Genomic DNA, 18,623 nt, shown 5'->3' with positions numbered 1-18,623 from the left:
AGAACTGATATTTAATGGATACCCATCAATGACATACAGCTCTTCCTACTGGTCCCATATGGTAGTTCAATTGGTATTATTTCCCTGCAGATGATGGTCCAAACTCCACAATTCCAATGTTATCAGTGTATTTAAATATTATCAAGTGCTATGCTGTCTCCTTGTCTACTACATACTCTATGAGCTTTTATCAATGAAAATCACCAAACCATAAGTCATACGCTAGAAGTTAAAATGATGACAAACACTCTCTTTGTGTAATTCATTTGCCATTTACTTCGTTGACGTCCAAGTCTGCCCTCGTGACAGGCTTATTCCAAACTTTTGAGGTAGCAATTAAGTTTGAAATTCATACACAATATCGAAGTATATTCAGAAATAGTAGTTAATGAAAATGTTTTGTGAATTTATCAGAAACTGAAAATCATGACAGCAGTGTTTTGTATAAACCTTGCCAAAAGGAACAAGAAAATTTTCTTGTTGAAGCAAGTTATGACAACTGAAAGATATTTTTCAAAACACCTTCAGAAGTATAAAGATTCTTATTTTAGAGAAGAAAAAATTTTAGCAGTTGTAGAATATGCTAGGAGATGCCAAAAGAATAACTGAAGGTGTTTTGCGACTATCCAAAAATGAACAGTAATTTTTTTCAGACTATCATATTTCCACAAAGAACCTAGGCAGGAATTTGCTCTCAATGTTCAGAACTTTTTTTGAAAAGGAAAGTAAACTTGTCAAAATTGTGATGTTCAGCACACGTGGTGTTCGCTTTGAAACAGCGCCCTCGATGTTTTGAACTGCGCATGACGTACAGAGGGATGCATTCATAAATATTCATGTGGCTAATAAATATAGCAGACGGACATGACAGATATATACACTAGTTACCTGCCATATGGAGTGCTAACAATTTGGTTAAAAATTATTGAATGAGCTCTGCTTCATAGTAAACAATGCGGCTGACTTTTAGGTGAGGCTGTGAATAAGTACGCATGATAACATCGTGTTGTAATTACTGTCGGAATGGCGTTCGTAAGGACGATTTTGGATCGAATCTCAACGATAACAGGCAGGAGATCAGGTGAGAACACAAACCTTCACAAGTCCTCCATATCTCTGACTCTGAGTATATTGAGGCCCTTTTCAAGGTTTTTGAGATATTTTGTCCGTTTCATTTGCGCAAGTGTCATATCGAAATGAGTCATTTGATGTCGGAAAAATCAACCCATTCTATTCTGTACAGATAAGGGACGCCGAATGAGAAATGTGATCTTGACAGCGCGACTGGATTGAGTACGGAGAAAGACGCACGTCTTCGTTCAAAACTGCACGAATAATACCTTTAGCTATCATTATCTCCCTATAGTATAAGTGATAGTTAATTATTCGTTCCTATTGTATTTGGTAGGCGTGTTCGGTGGTTGACTGCTCGACTTGAGGTGCTTGTTGAATACCTTCTTGCTTCATATACCGTCTTTCAAACTCACCTGAGTTCGAGCAACGACCAGTGCACAATACAATGTCATAGCACAGTCGTTTGGAGAGCTATTCAGCGCTGGGTCTATTCGCCCCATAGACGAGTGTGCAGAAGCGAGAAATACCCCAAGTCTGGAAATGAAATGGCTATTTCGTATAGGGATTGTACCACCATGTCATCTTCGACGTTCGATTTTACCATGAAAAGTAGCAAGTTCATCTATCATGTAACCGTCGACCGTTCCCTAGCATTCTCAAAATTCATACCTGGTACTTGATTTGCTTCACAAACGCTCGTTTCGTGTGATTTTCGGCCGAATTCGACGGACACGTGGCTAAAACATAAGCGTGAGCAACATTCCGGTCACCTCACAGTGGACGTTGGGCACCTCCACTTTACTGACGTTAGCGCCGCGTACCCATGAGGGGTGACTGGAAGGTTGTTCATGCCTTATGTTTTGGCGACGTGTCTTCTGAACTCGGCCGAAAATCACACGAAAATTCATACCTGATACTTCATCTGCTTACAAAATGCTCATTTCCTGTGATTTTCGGCTGAGTTCGAGATAAACCTGGCCAAAACATAAGCGTGAGCAACATTCCAGTCATCCCTCATGGGTAGGCGGCGCCAACGTCAGTAAAGTGGAGGGACCCAAGAGGTGACCGGAATGTTGCTCACCCCCAGGTTTTGGCGAGGTGTCCGTCGAATTCGGCCGAAAATTACACGAAACGAGCGTTTTTGAATCAGATAAAGTATCAGGTATGAAATTTTAGAATGATAGGGAGCGATCGACGGTTGCATGATAGATGAACTTGTTAATTTTCACAGTGAAATCGGACACGGAATGTGACATGGCGTGGTTTTTACAGCCATTCTGTTTCCAGACTTGGGGTATTTCTCGCTTCTGCACACTCGTCTATGGGGCGAATAGTCCCAGCGCTGAATAGCTCTCCAAACGACTGTGGTCATAGCTTCTTACTGTGTGTACATGGATTACTGTTCACACGTCTCATTATTGAAATGACCACAAAAAGTGATGTGAAACTAACTGTAGCTTTTCAATCAACAATGTTTACGTCAAGGACACTCACTCGTGGTAGAAACTATCAAATGCCAGATTTCACTGAATGAAAGTAACAGAGACGTGAAGGCGAGAAGACGGTGATCACTTAGAAACTAAGTTCTACGGAAGGTGTACGTGTATGTGTGTGACCTCGACCGGGCGGAGACCTCGGAATCTTAAGACAGTGTTTAGTAGTGTGGCTATTACCGATGTAGTTCATTCTTTTCCGTTTGCCACTAACATCAACAAAACTATTGAAAATATAAAAATGATAAACAAATAAAAATGTAGATACTATTTTAAAATCAATAAGTTTGCTTGTTTTGCCTTGAGTGCAACCCTCTGTAAGTGAAATTTTGCCAAGCTTACCTCAACTAAAAAAAAGTGATTTATATTCTGCCAAGCATTTGCCATTGTGTACATACATACATACATACATACATACATACATACATACATACATACATACTTACATACCATAAATTCCTTACAAGTTCCAGTACAGCTAGCACTTTACATAATGTTTAAAACACTGGCATAGTTATTGTAACTTAGAAATTGTCATTCCAAGTAGAACCCATAGCTTGGGCGTGAACTTCCCTCTGACGTAGCAGGTCAATATGTAACATGAGTAAACACCAAATGTAATTGCGGATATCCTCTTTCTGTATCAAACCATTGCTGGCAGCACAGATTATAACGAGATAGCAGAGCATTTTCGATGAAAAAATGATCTCTGGTTATAAGTTGAGCTACTAATCAACACCACTGTATCCTAAAATTTCTTTATGCAATCGTTCTTTTAAATGTATACCACATTTGTAGTTCAGCTTAAAATTTTTTGGCTAGTTACAGTAGGACTAGTACCAAACATATTTGTTATAACCACAGTCTTTCACAAACAAAATGAACTTGCTTCCATTTAAATCCAAGTAAGACAATGTGTTGTGTTTCCTGTGATTTACCAGAAGTCAAAATAATTTAATCAGACACCTAATAAAATAAATAATTGTGTAATAATTAGGTCATATAACACTATTACAAAAGTGAAAGTAAACACATTTTCATCAGATGTATCAGAGGCCTGATTTTATATGCACACTGTTGCATACAACATAATTCTTATGAATATCAACCTAAAAAACATGAATAATTCCAGATAAATCACAAGTTAGAAGATTATTTATCATTCAAATGGTAATTTTCCTTTTTTTTTTTGAATGATTATGGTTGAAGGATGGAATGAAGGATAGAAATTAATCATATGTACACAGCTGTGTACCAGAATGTATGCATAATTTATGTTGTTAGAACTCCCCCGAAGTGGTTTATGCATTGGAATGAATGTCTACAATGTAAAGAAGCAGAAAAAAAAAGATATGGTATTTAGCTGTAACACTGCAGAAGACTAGGCATAACCATCATGTTTCACATGAATTAATTTAGAATTGTATTTTAGCCGTCATTGCTGTGATTGGAGGGGCCGGAGAGTTAACGGAATGGTGTAGTTGTTTTATACAGAGAGTGGTCAGTGGTACCATAAAGCTAAATTGCTAATCCCTGTTATTGACACGCAGATTTTCGCATTGTGAAAGTTCATCTATCTCCAGGGCAAATAAAGTAGCTACCATTTCCCTGTATATACTACGGTATGCTGTCCTGATCCATAGTGTAGTCACTGTTCCTCCACCCACAGGAGCTGTGGTATAGCATACAAGGAAGTTGCTTTGTGATATTTATAAAAATTAGGGGTGTGTAATACTTATTACAGTATCGTACCACATATAAAAGGTTATTGACTTGTGTGCCCTTTTTGAGTTGTAGCAAATATACCAAGCTATTTTCAAATACTACAGTCCATACAGTGTATTCACAATTTACGATTGCAATGTTTTTGATGTCTTTTAAAGTACACTTTGAATACTGTATTTAAAAATCACTTTTGCCCGAAGTTCAAGAATTTCATGCTTTTCATCATTTGCAATTTAGTAATAATTGACCTTTTTCAATTTCCATACTTGCAATTTCTGCAGTCATTAATTTTCATGCGACACCTAGAAAACTAATTCAATAAAAACAGCCAAGATTATGCTGACGTGCCGATAGTGTTCTTGAAATGATTGTCTGTGTTGGAAGTGATGTTGCCGTATGGGTTGCCATATTGCTTTCAACAGGGTCACTAGACAAACTGTATACTGAGTACCCTCACATATCACACAATAATAATCACCTCTCTAGTTGGAAATTGATGAGAGAACCACACATGACATGGATATATGGCGTTTTAAAATGACATTTTCCAATATTTCCCTGTGATGATCAATATAATTACTGCATTTGTTTTATTCATTTTGATCTTAAAAAACATCAGTATAAGCATATCTTTATTTTCATTTTATTTCTTATGTATATGCATTTATTTATTTATTTAAATATTTGGGGTTTTTTGTATATAGTGACTTTCATACCATTATTTTTGTCATCACACTATGTATTGATAATTGAAAAACAGAGTGTATGTTTTTTATGTCATTTTGAATTATAAACATGTTGATCATTTTCCAATGATGTGCCTCAAACGTGTCTGGAGATACAGTGCTATTAAATTGTTTAGTATACTGATAATTGTACAGTGCACAAGAGAAAGTGGATTATTCTAAAACTAGAAAAAATTGTTATTCTGATGTGACTTTGGCAAAAGAGATTGAGAGAGAGGCACATCTTACATAATTTCTTTTCTTCACGCTCTCATGTTTAATTCTGACAGCCATTGTATCAGATTATGGATTTGTATTCATGGCTAACAATTGTGTATTGTGTCGTTGAACAATTGCAAATAACACCCGATTTCCGGCCATTCAATGCAGTGGAAATTGGATGGAAACATGCACTGCTGAAATAACATAGATATGTAAGGCAGCTTGATATATGTGAAATACTGGCATTGCAGTAGTAGCAGTAAATATACTTTAATTTCCTAGAAAATGCTGATGTAATTGGGAAATACTGTGAGAAAGAGGAAGACTGATTTCATACTGTGTGCTCTTAAAGTATTACCTTTGCATTGTAGAAGTATGAGATCAGATAAAATCTTTGCCCAATGCTCTTTGATCTTTAGTTTGTATACCTGACAGTATGTTAGAGATAATGTGAATGACACAGTCAGTATGCATAGAATAATGGGAGTGCAGCACCATGGTGTGTATGTCATCCACAGGATTGGTCATAAATATCACTGAGTATCGGAAGTGAAGTTGGATAAGTCAGTGTTGTTATATCTCATGGTTTCATATGGTTTTCAATCTTTGATGGCAGTATATCATACGGAATAGATGACTAATTCAGTAATATAGTGAGCCCAGGTATTTGGTATTTTGCATTATGGGAATGAGTGTTTCAACTTTGATTGGTATATGATGATTTGCACCTGGCAATATGTCTCTCTCATGATTTTCAGATCATGGTTCATTTTGCATACTGGTGATAATCAGAAAACAACACTGTGCTAATAAACTGCTGGTCCTGTCATGATCCATTGTTTGATTTCACAGAAGTTTTCAGAATTGCCTGATTGTACAGAATTGTACCAGATTTACAGTGAATATTTTCTGTCTCTTTGGGTTATAATTGCTGTGCTGTTTCTACTCTAATGCTACCCTAGGCCTTCAAATGCTATTATAAGATTGGTTTCTGTTTACATTTCTATCAATTTTCAATTCTGTCTATTCATTCATAAAAAGTAATATCTTGGTCGTTACTTCCATTATGCAGTTTTCACAGAATTTCTGTTTAACCTTTGAGTTTAAAGCTCTGCACAGTAAAGCATCATTAGGTCATTTCAGTTTTGCAACTATTACCTGTTTTTCATCATTGTGTGTGTTCCCCTCCAATGCTAGAATATCATCAGTTTGGGTGATCAGTTAAGGTAATATGCACCTCAAAAGTCAAAGACTTAAACTTTTGCTCATATTTTCCTCAAATATTTCAATCTTTCTCTTTCAAAATCAAGAATAAAACTCAAATTTTGGTACTAGATAAACAAATTACTCAAGATTTACCGATATTTTGAAATTCAAAATGGCCTGCATCCTGTGTTAACTCTATGGAGAAAAAATAAAATTTTTGATTTTTGAAAAACTAAGCCAGTGAAAAGTTTTCTCACACCAAGAGCTTTAAAATGAATCCCCACAAGTGGTATATCAGAAAAGAATTGAAAAAGTTTGAGAGTCTGAATATTTGTCCCCAAGGCGCACTTTAGTGCATCATCATTTCAGGTGTGCTCCCCCTCATCATTGCTCTTGTAAATCATTTTATACATGAGGCATCAAAACTCTGCATGAGATCAACAATCTTATTTTGTCATGGGTTTTCATCATCAACAGAAAAACATAAATGAAAATAATGGTCTAATGAGATGTTTCAAACCCAGAAAATGACGTAGATACATGTATCAACATGTTTATTAACCCACATGCACATACATATGCAACAAAAGCTATATTGAAATAGGAAAATAAAACAGCTATGTGTCCAGGCTGTTCACATAGATATTACACTTTCTGTTTGTGTCAGCTGTTAATTAGTATGCAGTTTCTGTCTTTGGTAGGAACTGATATTTTGGCATTATTTACTGTGAGTTGTGGTATCAAATCTTTGCTTTGCAGTCTCACAGAGTGTCACATTACAAAACTGAACACCATGTTGCTGTGAGTGTGAGACAACACGGTTCATAATTGACTACATCCATCATGTTGGACTAAGATTGATGAGCCAACTGTCATCAGTACACTGTTAATCTTTATAAGTCTGTGGGTGAAGCGTCCAATAACAGGCTTTTGTCGCTAAAAAAAACTATAATTATAACAATAGTTGTCAGGTGTTATAATAATGACAACCTGTAACCTGGAACACTGGTTCTGTGTGAGATTTGCATCAAACATATGATGCGAGCTAGGTCAATTCAAGGAAAGGTCAGACATAGTTTCAACAATTTAGAAGCAGTCAATATTTTGTGTCACACTTTGAATCATGATAAGGCAGCTCCCTATGTTAATGGTAAAAATTACTGCCTTTATAAATAGAAAATTAGCGAATCATCAAGACTGTAGCAGCTGATATGATATGAGAATAGTAATAGGGAAATTGGGTCAATAAAATCAGAGAGTAGATGTGACACCAATGACCTGATACATGTTTTCACATCTCAGCATGCAGCTGTTTCAATTCTGTCAGTATTTCCGTAAAATTTGAAATATGCTTTAAATCCATCAAACAAAAGATCAGTTATAGCGATACAGTGTTTGATTGAAAACCACTCAAAATCATGGGTGTCTTTCAATATTGACTGTCACACTTGAAACGCTTAACAGTGTCATCAACACTCATCTCTTTACACTCATCAAACACTGTAGTCAAACACTGTAGAAATTTTCTGAATTTTACATCTTAAACACAAATGCTAATTAACTTGCATAAGATAATTATGCCAACACCTTGTCTGTACAAACCTCATATTATTCTTAGAGAAAACAAAAATTTCAATTAGGGAAAAATAAATTTGATGCAAGAATTCAACACATGTGCCTATTAAAAATGTGATGTATGTGTGTAAATACTAAGAGCACATATTTGTGCAGCAGTTGTTTGCATGGAGATTAACAATTCAATGTAAAATGTTTCAATTGAATACAGTCCTTTTCACGCAGGCAGGGTGATATCTGACAGTCAAGATTATACTGAAAAGTAGATACTGGGAAAATCATGAGTATACAGTGTTTTTGCATATTGTACAATTTTCTTTTTTCATGACCTTTTCCTCTTTATCATTCATTTGTTTGCAATTATTTCTTTTCAGTCAAAAGCAGGGTTGTTTTTTGTTGAAATTCATAGATATCCATCGTTTTCAAAGATTCAATCGTATGCCATGCATTGCTACATTTTTCATGAATTACATTGCATGTCTGAATACTGTCTGCAGTATGTCACAACTAGATACATAATTGTATGCAGATAAAGTAATGTCCATTGATTATCAGACTTAATGATGTTTTATTAAATTTATAATGAGCCAATAATGAGCAAATTATTGATGAGCTTGTTACAAATTTATGAAGAAAATATCACAAATATAATGCATGAAAAAGACAGAATATATTTTATTCATCTTTACGATGCTTTTGTAATCTGTAGACATCTTGCAAAAATCTCTTATCAGAATATTCTTCAACCTGACAGTATTTGCAGTATTTTGCAAATAGAAAACAACAATTTGATGAGATCAGCGTACACATTACACAAGGGGAAGTATTAAAATGCTAAATTACATTTTGTAACCATGATAACAAATATCTACAAGGTACAGTTCGTGAGCCGAATCTTGTTAATATGATATTAATTTTCCATTTTGGTTGTTGACCTGTTCATGTTAAACTGTTCAAGTAAGTGATTAAATTGCATTGCTCATGAAATAGACAATTGATGTTGTAATCTTATAATCAACTATGACGTTAGATCAGGATGGTATGAACCATGGTTACAACCAATAATTGGTTTTTCTAAATATTGTCAGAATAAGCTATGAATGTGGCAGACCTAACTCATGTACATTATTTTTAGGGCCAGTAGTAATAATCATATGGTCATGCTATTTCACTTGTAAATCAAGAAAATCATTTATTTCCCTTTTTTTGAAAACTCACACACACATGAAGCACAATCTGGCTCTGTTCTCTTTGATTTCTACCAGAATGCACACCTACTGATAATAAATCTGTCTGTGATGTAGGTAACTTCAAATGTTGATGGAAAGTATCTGACACCATGTTGCATATTATATTTATCCATGTTCAATAAAATATGAGTGGTTTGTCACATTGAGTGACCAATTCCAAGTGAGTGTGAAAGAGAGTGGTTCAAGTAGATGATTGTATTTTTCAAGTTTTATACCATCTCTTAACTACAACCAAGATAACTATTTGAAATTAACATATTTTTACTTTGAATTATTAATTTTATTGATGTGAAAATAATCTCCCAGATTAGAAAGGTAAATCTGCAACACAGTACCAGATATGTGAATAGTAAAAAAATGATGTTTTCCACCCATTAACAAATTTTTCCATTCTCAGTTCTTATTTTAAGTCTTTTTTAACTAATTCTGATCTGTCAACTTCAAGGCATAAGGTGAAACCGAAGTTTTATGATATTTCAAAATGTAGTTAGCATTCTGTTGGCTAGGGTTGCTAAGCCTCATTTGCAAGAACAACTGGTTTGTGCATTTTATTTAATGAAATTAACTATGTATTTGACAGAAGAGCAACCACCACAGGAAGATGCTGGCTCCGGGGCCACTGAACCGGCTGATGAAGCTGAAGTCAGGTCCATCTATCTAAATTACAGAGCACAGTCTGTGAAATATGTGTCCAATGCTGTCAGGTAGGTATTCTGTCATGCAGTTATATGACACACTGTCACAACCATGTCATCTCATTGTTTGTTAATTTTACCGTCACTGATCTTTTTTCTCACAATTCTGCATTACATAGAAATTAGTTAGAAAGATGACAACTCATTAGATATAATACACTCAACACACCTACAAATATGAAAAACAAGGAACTTACAACCAGATGTTACCATGGTAAAGAGCTTTGTCCTGATTCTTTATGTTTTCATTTTGTGCAACAACCAGATTTGCATGTAAATGATACTTTACAATCACAGTGTAAAACCTCTGTTGCCAAATTTTGAAACTATCACACACGGCCAACTATTAAACCAGAACTTTCAATGCCACAGTCATTCATGGTCTAGTTGATGAATGTACAAAATAGAGGGAAAGTGGGCGTGTCCAAAGGGTTATAAAAGTCAAACTCTTTCTGTTTCAAGATTTTACAAAGTTTCATTTCTGCAAAGTAAGTCAGACACCATCTAAAGCTAACCCTAGTTACTCTATGCTATAATGAATCACATTCGTCTTTGATCTTGATTAGAATCTGCAGAAATCTCTAAATTAACGTGTTGTGATATCTCATTCTCAGTGTACAACATTCTGATATGCAAATTACTTGTATACTATGTATATCAGAGCAGCATTTAGTCAAAAATATGAGGATAGTGTGGCAAATACTACTAGCAATTTCTGACTTGTATATCTGTTGATTTATGACAATATTAAAGAAGGTATAATTAGTAATTACCCCTTGGAGACATTAACCAATTTTAGTTTCAAAGGGATATATTTGGATACACTTTTCTTATCAGACATATGGCATTTAATATGCTTTCAATATATGCTTCTGCATGTTGCCATGGTTACATAATGAAAATCTGTTAAAGTGCATAGCATACTTAGATAATAAGAACAACATATACATTGTAAATATATATGTATAAGTATATATATATATATCTATATATGATAAGTAAATATAAATATGTAAATAATAAGATGAAAAAAGGGCGATACAATTTAGCAATAGAATTGACTACAAAGGTTCAAAGGGAAAAGAGTACAGTATATGTGTATATCATTGTATATTATTATACTCTTATTTTACTCTCTTAAGTCATGTCATGGTTATGATTTTTAGCTACTATAGACTATAGTCTATAGAAGCTATTGGGATGGGTATCCGTCTGGCGTCCGGCGTCAGTCTGTATGTATGTATGTATGTATGTATGTATGTATGTATGTATGTCCGTTTGTGATGCGTCTGTCCACTCAAATATCTTGAGAACCACAGTACTTACTGATTTGATATTTGTTGTGTAGATGAAAAATATGATTATGAGAAACTATTTTTTTTAAATTTTTGATATTGTTGAAAATATGCAAGTGTTTTTGGTAAAAAAATCTTCTTCTTCATAACCGCTGGTCAGATAGCTTTGTGATTTGGTATACAGGTCCCTAGGGATAACCCAACTTAGATTTGTTCAAGTTGTGATGAACTATGCAAATCTGTATTTTTAAGGATTTTTTTGGTCATTTTTGGTCAAAACTTTATTTCATCAAAACCGCTCATCTGACAGCTTTGATATTTGGTATACAGGTTCCTAGGGGTTATCTTGGTGTGATATATTGAAATTTGATGAAATCTTCAATTTTTGTATTTTTGGGTCAATTTTTGCCTTTTTTGGTCAAAATATTTGTTTCTCAAAAGTTACTCATCTGATAGCTTTGATATTTGGTATACAGATTCCTAGGCTTTATCTTAATGTAATATATTGAAATTAAGATGAAATCTTCAATTTTGTATTTTTGCAGCTAATTTTGCCATTTTTGGTCAGACCATCCTGAAATGAGCTATCAAAGATATCCACCCTCATCATCAATACATGTGTCACAAAAAGTTATTCTCTACATAACACAGCAGAGCTCTGTCAACTGTTGGGTCTCTTGTTTTTTCAAAACCGCTGGTCAGACAGCTTTAATATTTGGTTTACAGGTCCCTAGGATGACCTCAGTGAGATAATTTCATACAGTCAGGAAATACTTAATTTTTATCCATGTCTATAGTAGCTTCAGGGACTTTGGCCCTATGTTTCTCTTTTTTTACTCTGCCCATGAAATCCAATCCAATGTTATTAAAATTCAGGTTTTTATATCAGCTGATTTCCAGTGACACCATTTATGGTATAATCAGATATTATATAGCTTCCTGAAATTTTAATAACAACAGTTTTTACATCCCAAAGCATATCTGTAGCCATATCATTATAGAAATATGCATTCTTATATTGTTGTTATTAGTAATTCAATTTAAACCCCTGGAATCAAATCCCCCTATCAATACATGTTATGCAACATATCTAGTTATGAACAACAAACTCCAATGAATAGTAATACACCAAAGTGTAACATACCAAACTGCAATCGCACAGATTAGATTGCTACTTGTCATCATTTCAGTTATTGGAAATAAATTATTACAAATGACATAAATATCAATTGTTTCCTTATGAAAGAGTTTGCGTGTGTGGGCATGTCCCAAATAGCTGTGGCCATGGCACCCCAGATCGTGAGACTAAAAGTCATTGCAACTATGGTACACCCTTCAAAAGGAACAAAATGGTGTTGTATTCCTTGCCATTTAATTACTGGTAACAATTATGTATGCCATGGCAATGAATATTGACAACCACAGTAATTCCATTCAGAACTCATGAACTTATTATAACATAGTTACAGTGATATTTGTTGTGACTCAAATTACAAAAGTCAGGTAGTTTGAGCTTTAAACATAACTCACTGTGGTGCACATAAACATCAAATTTAATGCAGGATTTTAATTTTGTTTCAAACTATCATTCAGAGATCACACTTATTTCAGATATGTTTATCAATTCATGAACTCTAACATCCCACACAACAGGGAGAGGTCCTTCTTTCAGCCGTAATTTTAGGTTAAACCTCAGATTTTCTTTCGTAGGCATTGTTGTACAGAGAGTAACAGCAAGTTCAAGTTTGTAACTTTCATTGTGTTTTCTCCAACAGCACAGCCAAGTACAACTTTCTGACATTTCTACCAAAGTTTCTGTTTGAGCAGTTCAGGAAATATTCCAACCTGTTCTTCTTGTGCATAACTCTCATACAGGTATGTCAATGTGTTTATGTCAGTAAATCTTCAATTTGAATATTAAAAACCATGGCTATAACAAAGATATATGCGTTGGTATCATTCACTTTCACTCACTGGCTACTGAACCGTGTGCAAGCTCAAACTCAAAAACTAGCGTATGTGACATCTCCTACTAGCTCACCAGCATCACAATATACTATGCCACTTGACGCGTCCATATAGCCCAGACATGGCCATATATCAGGTTAGGTACAGAAACAAAGTTGGTTGAGCATCTTGCAAAAGTTTTTATTTCAAATTTTCTATTGTTGTAAAAAAGTGCAATTCTAAATATTTGGAAGCCATGCTGCTCAATGTGGCAGAGATCATTCATCTATGCTGAAGGAAAGCTGACAGTGTTACAAGTAAATAAGTACGTCACTTTGTGGGTTTAGTCAGGCTTATGACTTGACAACAAGCCAGTTAAAGTGAAAGTGAATAAAACCAACAAAATTATGATATTTTAGGGTGAAAAATGAACTAGAGCAAACAATACAAACTGAGCCGAGTAACTTTTCCCTTCAATATGGTTGTGTAACACAGAATTTAGGACTTCCTGACAGCTTTTAGACTGATTCAGTTATATGGAAATTCAAAGCATGAAAATGGGGGAGTCGTTTCAATGAGGGTTTGTATTAAAATCAACTATCAACAGGTAGAGACATGCTCTCTTTCACAATAAAGCACTCCATGTGTGTCACATTTCTTACAGCATAACTTACTTAGTCTCAGTTGTACAAATCTGACATCATCTCACATGTCTAAAACACACAACCATATATGGCACCACAATCTGCTCACAATATCTCCAAGTTATATTGTATTGCATAGAGTAGTCATGTGACTGATGGCACAATGGAGTCTTGAAAGACCCGTCTGGGGTTGTTCAGGGTGACCTACATGTAGCTGTCTCTTGTACTTTTGATTCATGAAGCAAAAGATGTCACCAGTGCTGTGTTCATCTTATTATGTATGCTTCAAATGTCTCACATACTGTTAAGCAAGTTGGATTTTAACCTGTTACCATAGGTCCAGCGGACTCATATCTGGCTTTTTCATATATGCCGTACGTTTTCATCTTTATCGAAAGGGGTGGGAAACTATGCCATAGCTGTATGCTGTGTGCCATTGACTGTAGACAGAGAATACTGAAGAGCCGTTCAGCAACTTTTTCTTAAACATGGTCAAATGGGCAAAAATTTCCACGGCTCAGTTATGCAAAATATGTGTGTACAGTCAGTTTGGCAAAATATGTGTGTACAGTTGCAGGCAACAAACCACTTGTCAGATATGTGACAAAGTAAATATGTAGTGCGCGTAACAAAACCAAATCAACTTTATGATCAGTTTTAACCAATGACCCAAATTTGAATTCCAGTGTGATAGACAAAAAGACATGTGGAACGGGGATTGCCTGATATTGTGCCAATGATACAGATCAAATTATTTTGTTTTATGTACCACTTATGTTATGTACATCTAATTCTAGGTAGGTCTTAGTGATTTGGACCGTATCAGCCATGGACAACCATTGGGTCATAATTTGTTATCAAGTTTAGGGCTGACCTTTGACCCTTTTCACATATAACAGCATGGCTCATATTTTTCTGAACTAGATGACTTTTTGATGGGTTTATTGTCATGCATATTTGTCTAAAGACTATAACATGCACCTAGGCCCCATGTTTTAAATGAAAAATGCTTGAAACCACTGTCGAAATAAACTAAGGATCCAGTACAAATATGTACATATCGCGATTATAAAACATATTTCATACTGATGTTTAAACAAAAGTGCGTATTAAAAAGTATATTTCATTCTTTATTTGCTCTTAACAATGATATAGTAGGTAATGTGATATTTTATACCTGATATGTTTTTAAAAAATTAGAAAAAAGACTGAAGATACAGTAATTAGTGCAGAACACACTTTAATTTAAAATTTAAAATGTCGGACAGCATTTGCATGTAAATTATTTTGATCACCACTGATACCTGTGTACAGCTCATTTTGAGACAGCTTTCTGTCCATGACAACTGTAAAGATACCCAGTCATTCCTTTGAATATGTAACTAATCAGTAATGTGATGTTGTCACACTATGTCTGCTGGCTACCTGCAAAAATCACCAGAGAATACACACATCATGGACGACATACTCTCATGTAATCAAACACATCTGATGCATTTGGCTTCACTCTCACAGGATTTGAAAACAAATAGCAGCAGCAGCTTGATTTTTCCATTTTTTGATGACAACAATTTTCAGCTAACACATGAGTTAATTAATAAAATATCTGAAAATGGGGTAAAATGAAAGTAAAATTGAAAAATATGTTGCCTACACTGGTAGGTCAGTAAATGGATCATTGATTGCAGGGAACCAGGAGTTGGTATTCATGACATGTACTTATCCCGGATCATACTTTGCCCTTTAACTGCCACTATGCAGACCAAACCCATTCTTTTCAATGGCATGATTGAACAATAATGCGTTGATGTGTATCGATGAAGAGTTGGGAAGGGTCAAATGTCGTGGTTTTGTAGCAGCAGAAAATAGGATGTACTTCAACAGGTGTCACTGAATCTAATGGAATCTGTACCAGAGTGCATTGAAATGACCAGTACATGTACGTTGTACTGTTATCAGTAAAAAATCTACAAAAAGTGTATTTTATTTATTTTTGCAGCAAATTCCACTTGTTTCACCAACTGGTAGATACACCACGCTAGTACCTTTGTTATTTATTTTGTTTGTATCAGCTGTTAAAGAAATTATTGAAGATTTTGTGAGTATCTTTTATCATGTCTTTAATTGATCCAGTATTATTTTCAGAAAATTGCATAATGGGATATTTATGCACCTATCAAAACTACTTATCCAGGGCATGGAATAAATTCCAATTTAAAATCCATAGGGACTTAGTCGAATAATTGACATGTTTGAGACAGAATGTGCATACAAAAGTAAATATCAAATGTATTTCCAATTTGGCCTGTCACTCACTTTCCTTTGTGCTGTTGTCAAGTCCAGTGTAATTGATAGGAATTCACCAGATGCTCTATTTCAACCCAAGAGATATTACAGCGCCCAAGTCAATTTGTGTCGCCTTTATAAAATTTACCCTAGTCACATTTTTTCAGATTTTTGCCAAAATTTTGATCAAAAACTGTAGCCAATGGAATATAATATCTGTTTGGACCAAAATTATCAAAAAAGTGACAGAAATATTCATAACAATTGGTAAAATGTTGCACTAAAATTATGGTGGGAAAACTTACAGCACTCAAAGGGTTAAATTGTATATTCAGTGTGTACATTTTCTGATAATGGATGTCAGAGAATTTCATTTGACTTTACCCACTGCTTCATGAATTTCCATTTCATTGCAGAAGAGACACAGAGCAGATGATGAGACGAATAATAGAAAAATTCTAGGTAGGTTAAGATTTGCATAGATATACCGGTAAACTGCTCTAAGACCAATGCTATGTACCTATCGTTAGGCCTGTAGGAAGTAACATGCAATTTACTAAGGTGTGAAAATTGAACTCTTTTATAATGATGTATGTTAATTGAATGAATTATCTATATTCAGTTTGAATATGGTCAATCCATCATCGTCATTTCTTTCTTCATCATTTCAGTTTTGAGAGGAGGTATCTGGGTGACACTAAAATGGAAAGAGGTAAAGAAACTCCTCCCTGATTTATTTTTACTCACATTTTGTATACCAATGTGAGGTTATCGTATAAGCTGAATTGATTTGCATGTCTGTATATTTGTGGGTATGTGCGGATGTATGTCCGTCGCACACAAAGGCTCCCATACTGCCAAAGCTACCGTCTCAGTATTTGGTGTACAGGTAGATGTAGGGGTTGAGATGTGAATTTGTTTAAATGAACACATAAGTGTCAAAAATGTGCAAATGAGGTAAGAAAAAGGGAATTTCTGCATGTGTGCAGGAGTGACAGGCAAACTCCACTTACCTTTAGTCATTTCCTGTCATCCTTTATGAACTGTTACATATTAACAGAACTGCCCAAACCATAGACAGTAGAGGGGAAGAAGACCGTCAGTAGAGGGGAGTTGTTTATGAACTGTTACATATTAACAGAACTCTCCAAACCATAGACAGTAGAGGGGAGGAAGACCGTCAGTAGAGGGGAGGAAGAGCGTCTATGGTCAAACTAAGAGGGGCTAGCTGCCTTTCAGCTATGCATGTTGCTAAAGTTGACCTCCAGTACCTAAAATTTCAGACCTTAATTACTTTTGTCATTCTTGTTGTTTTTCTGGTTGTACTGTGCAGAAATCATTGTCATAACATCAACGTAGAATTTTCCTGCGCTGAACAGATAGAAACAACATTTAATGTTGATCTTTGTTAACCCACACTGGTATGTACCAATTCTGATCAAATTTGAGCGACACCGTATAATTGCAGTATTTTTTTTCTGGTTGTACTGTGCAGAAATCATTGTCATAACATCAACGTAGAATTTTCCTGCACTGAACAGATAGAAACAACATTTATTGTTGATCTTTGGTACCCATACTGGTATATACCAATTTTGATCAAATGTGAGCGACACCGTATAATTGCGGTATTTTATTCAGTTATGTGAGTTTCTTTCATGCTATATTAAGTAAGTGACTAAGCTGCTACGTAAAGCTTCTTTCCACTTAGGAAGAAAGGCAAGCATGAACATGACACATGCTGAAAATTATCATGCATGATGATTTCTCCAATGTATGGTAAAATCTGTGTCTCTATATGAAACTGCTGAATATGTTCAGTTTATTTTCTCTCTGCGTTTTCCATGGAGAAAATAGAATTATGCAGCAACATTCAGAGAATTTGCTTCTGTATGTTTGAGACATACCTGCAATTGTGAAGAAGCAAATTCTTGGTTTGTTTTATTTAAACAGCATGTATAGTTGTTTTTTTAATGCCTTCGTAGCATCTATTGTTTATGATTTTCTTTCTTGTCTCACCCTTTGATGATTTTCATGTCATATTCTGCTGTTCATTTTCTTAATCTCTTGCCTTTTTAAGTCTCAGTGTTATTATAATATTTTAGTTTTTTTTCTGGTTTTCATATTCAATTTCCATTTTATTTTAATGTATTTAGCAACAAAGTATTAGTAATATTATCATTATTAGGGTAGTACTCACTCCGAAAGTGAAAGGCTTAAACTTTTGCTCAACTTTCCTAAATGAAACTTTCAATCATACTTTTTACCAAATCAGAATAAAAATTAAAGCTGCAAGCAGCGTTGGCGGGGCCCAAGCGATTAACATGGTGTCCAATTCTTGCACTGATTATATTATGTGCAAAATTTTAACTTGAAAACAGTCAAGTTCTTGTAAAGAAGAATTTTGAACATCATCTCATGTTTGTCTGTTTCATACAAAATACGATATGGGGACAAAACCATGTGACCGATCCAATTGCCTTTCA

General features: G+C 34.8%; 1 protein-coding gene across 8 annotated transcripts in view; it reads left to right on the top strand.

Annotated features, from left to right (window-relative positions):
* Positions 1–856: 856 nt before the first annotated feature.
* LOC139132031 (probable phospholipid-transporting ATPase IA) overlaps positions 857–18,623 on the top strand; it is a 77,811-nt gene continuing 60,044 nt past the window's right edge. For all 8 annotated transcript variants that reach the window (XR_011552241.1, XR_011552243.1, XR_011552244.1 and 5 more), the window contains exons 1-6: positions 857–1,081; positions 9,851–9,974; positions 13,036–13,135; positions 15,851–15,949; positions 16,554–16,599; positions 16,809–16,849. Coding sequence is in view for 4 of the 8 variants with exons in the window: in XM_070698408.1 (XP_070554509.1) it covers positions 1,024–1,081; positions 9,851–9,974; positions 13,036–13,135; positions 15,851–15,949; positions 16,554–16,599; positions 16,809–16,849 (468 nt within the window). In the remaining 4 variants the exon portion in view is untranslated. The remainder of the gene's footprint in view (positions 1,082–9,850; positions 9,975–13,035; positions 13,136–15,850; positions 15,950–16,553; positions 16,600–16,808; positions 16,850–18,623) is intronic.

The sequence above is a fragment of the Ptychodera flava genome, chromosome 4 (assembly GCF_041260155.1).
Source record: "Ptychodera flava strain L36383 chromosome 4, AS_Pfla_20210202, whole genome shotgun sequence".
In the NCBI taxonomy this organism is placed as follows: domain Eukaryota; kingdom Metazoa; phylum Hemichordata; class Enteropneusta; family Ptychoderidae; genus Ptychodera; species Ptychodera flava.
This window is presented reverse-complemented; position numbering and strand designations above follow the sequence as displayed.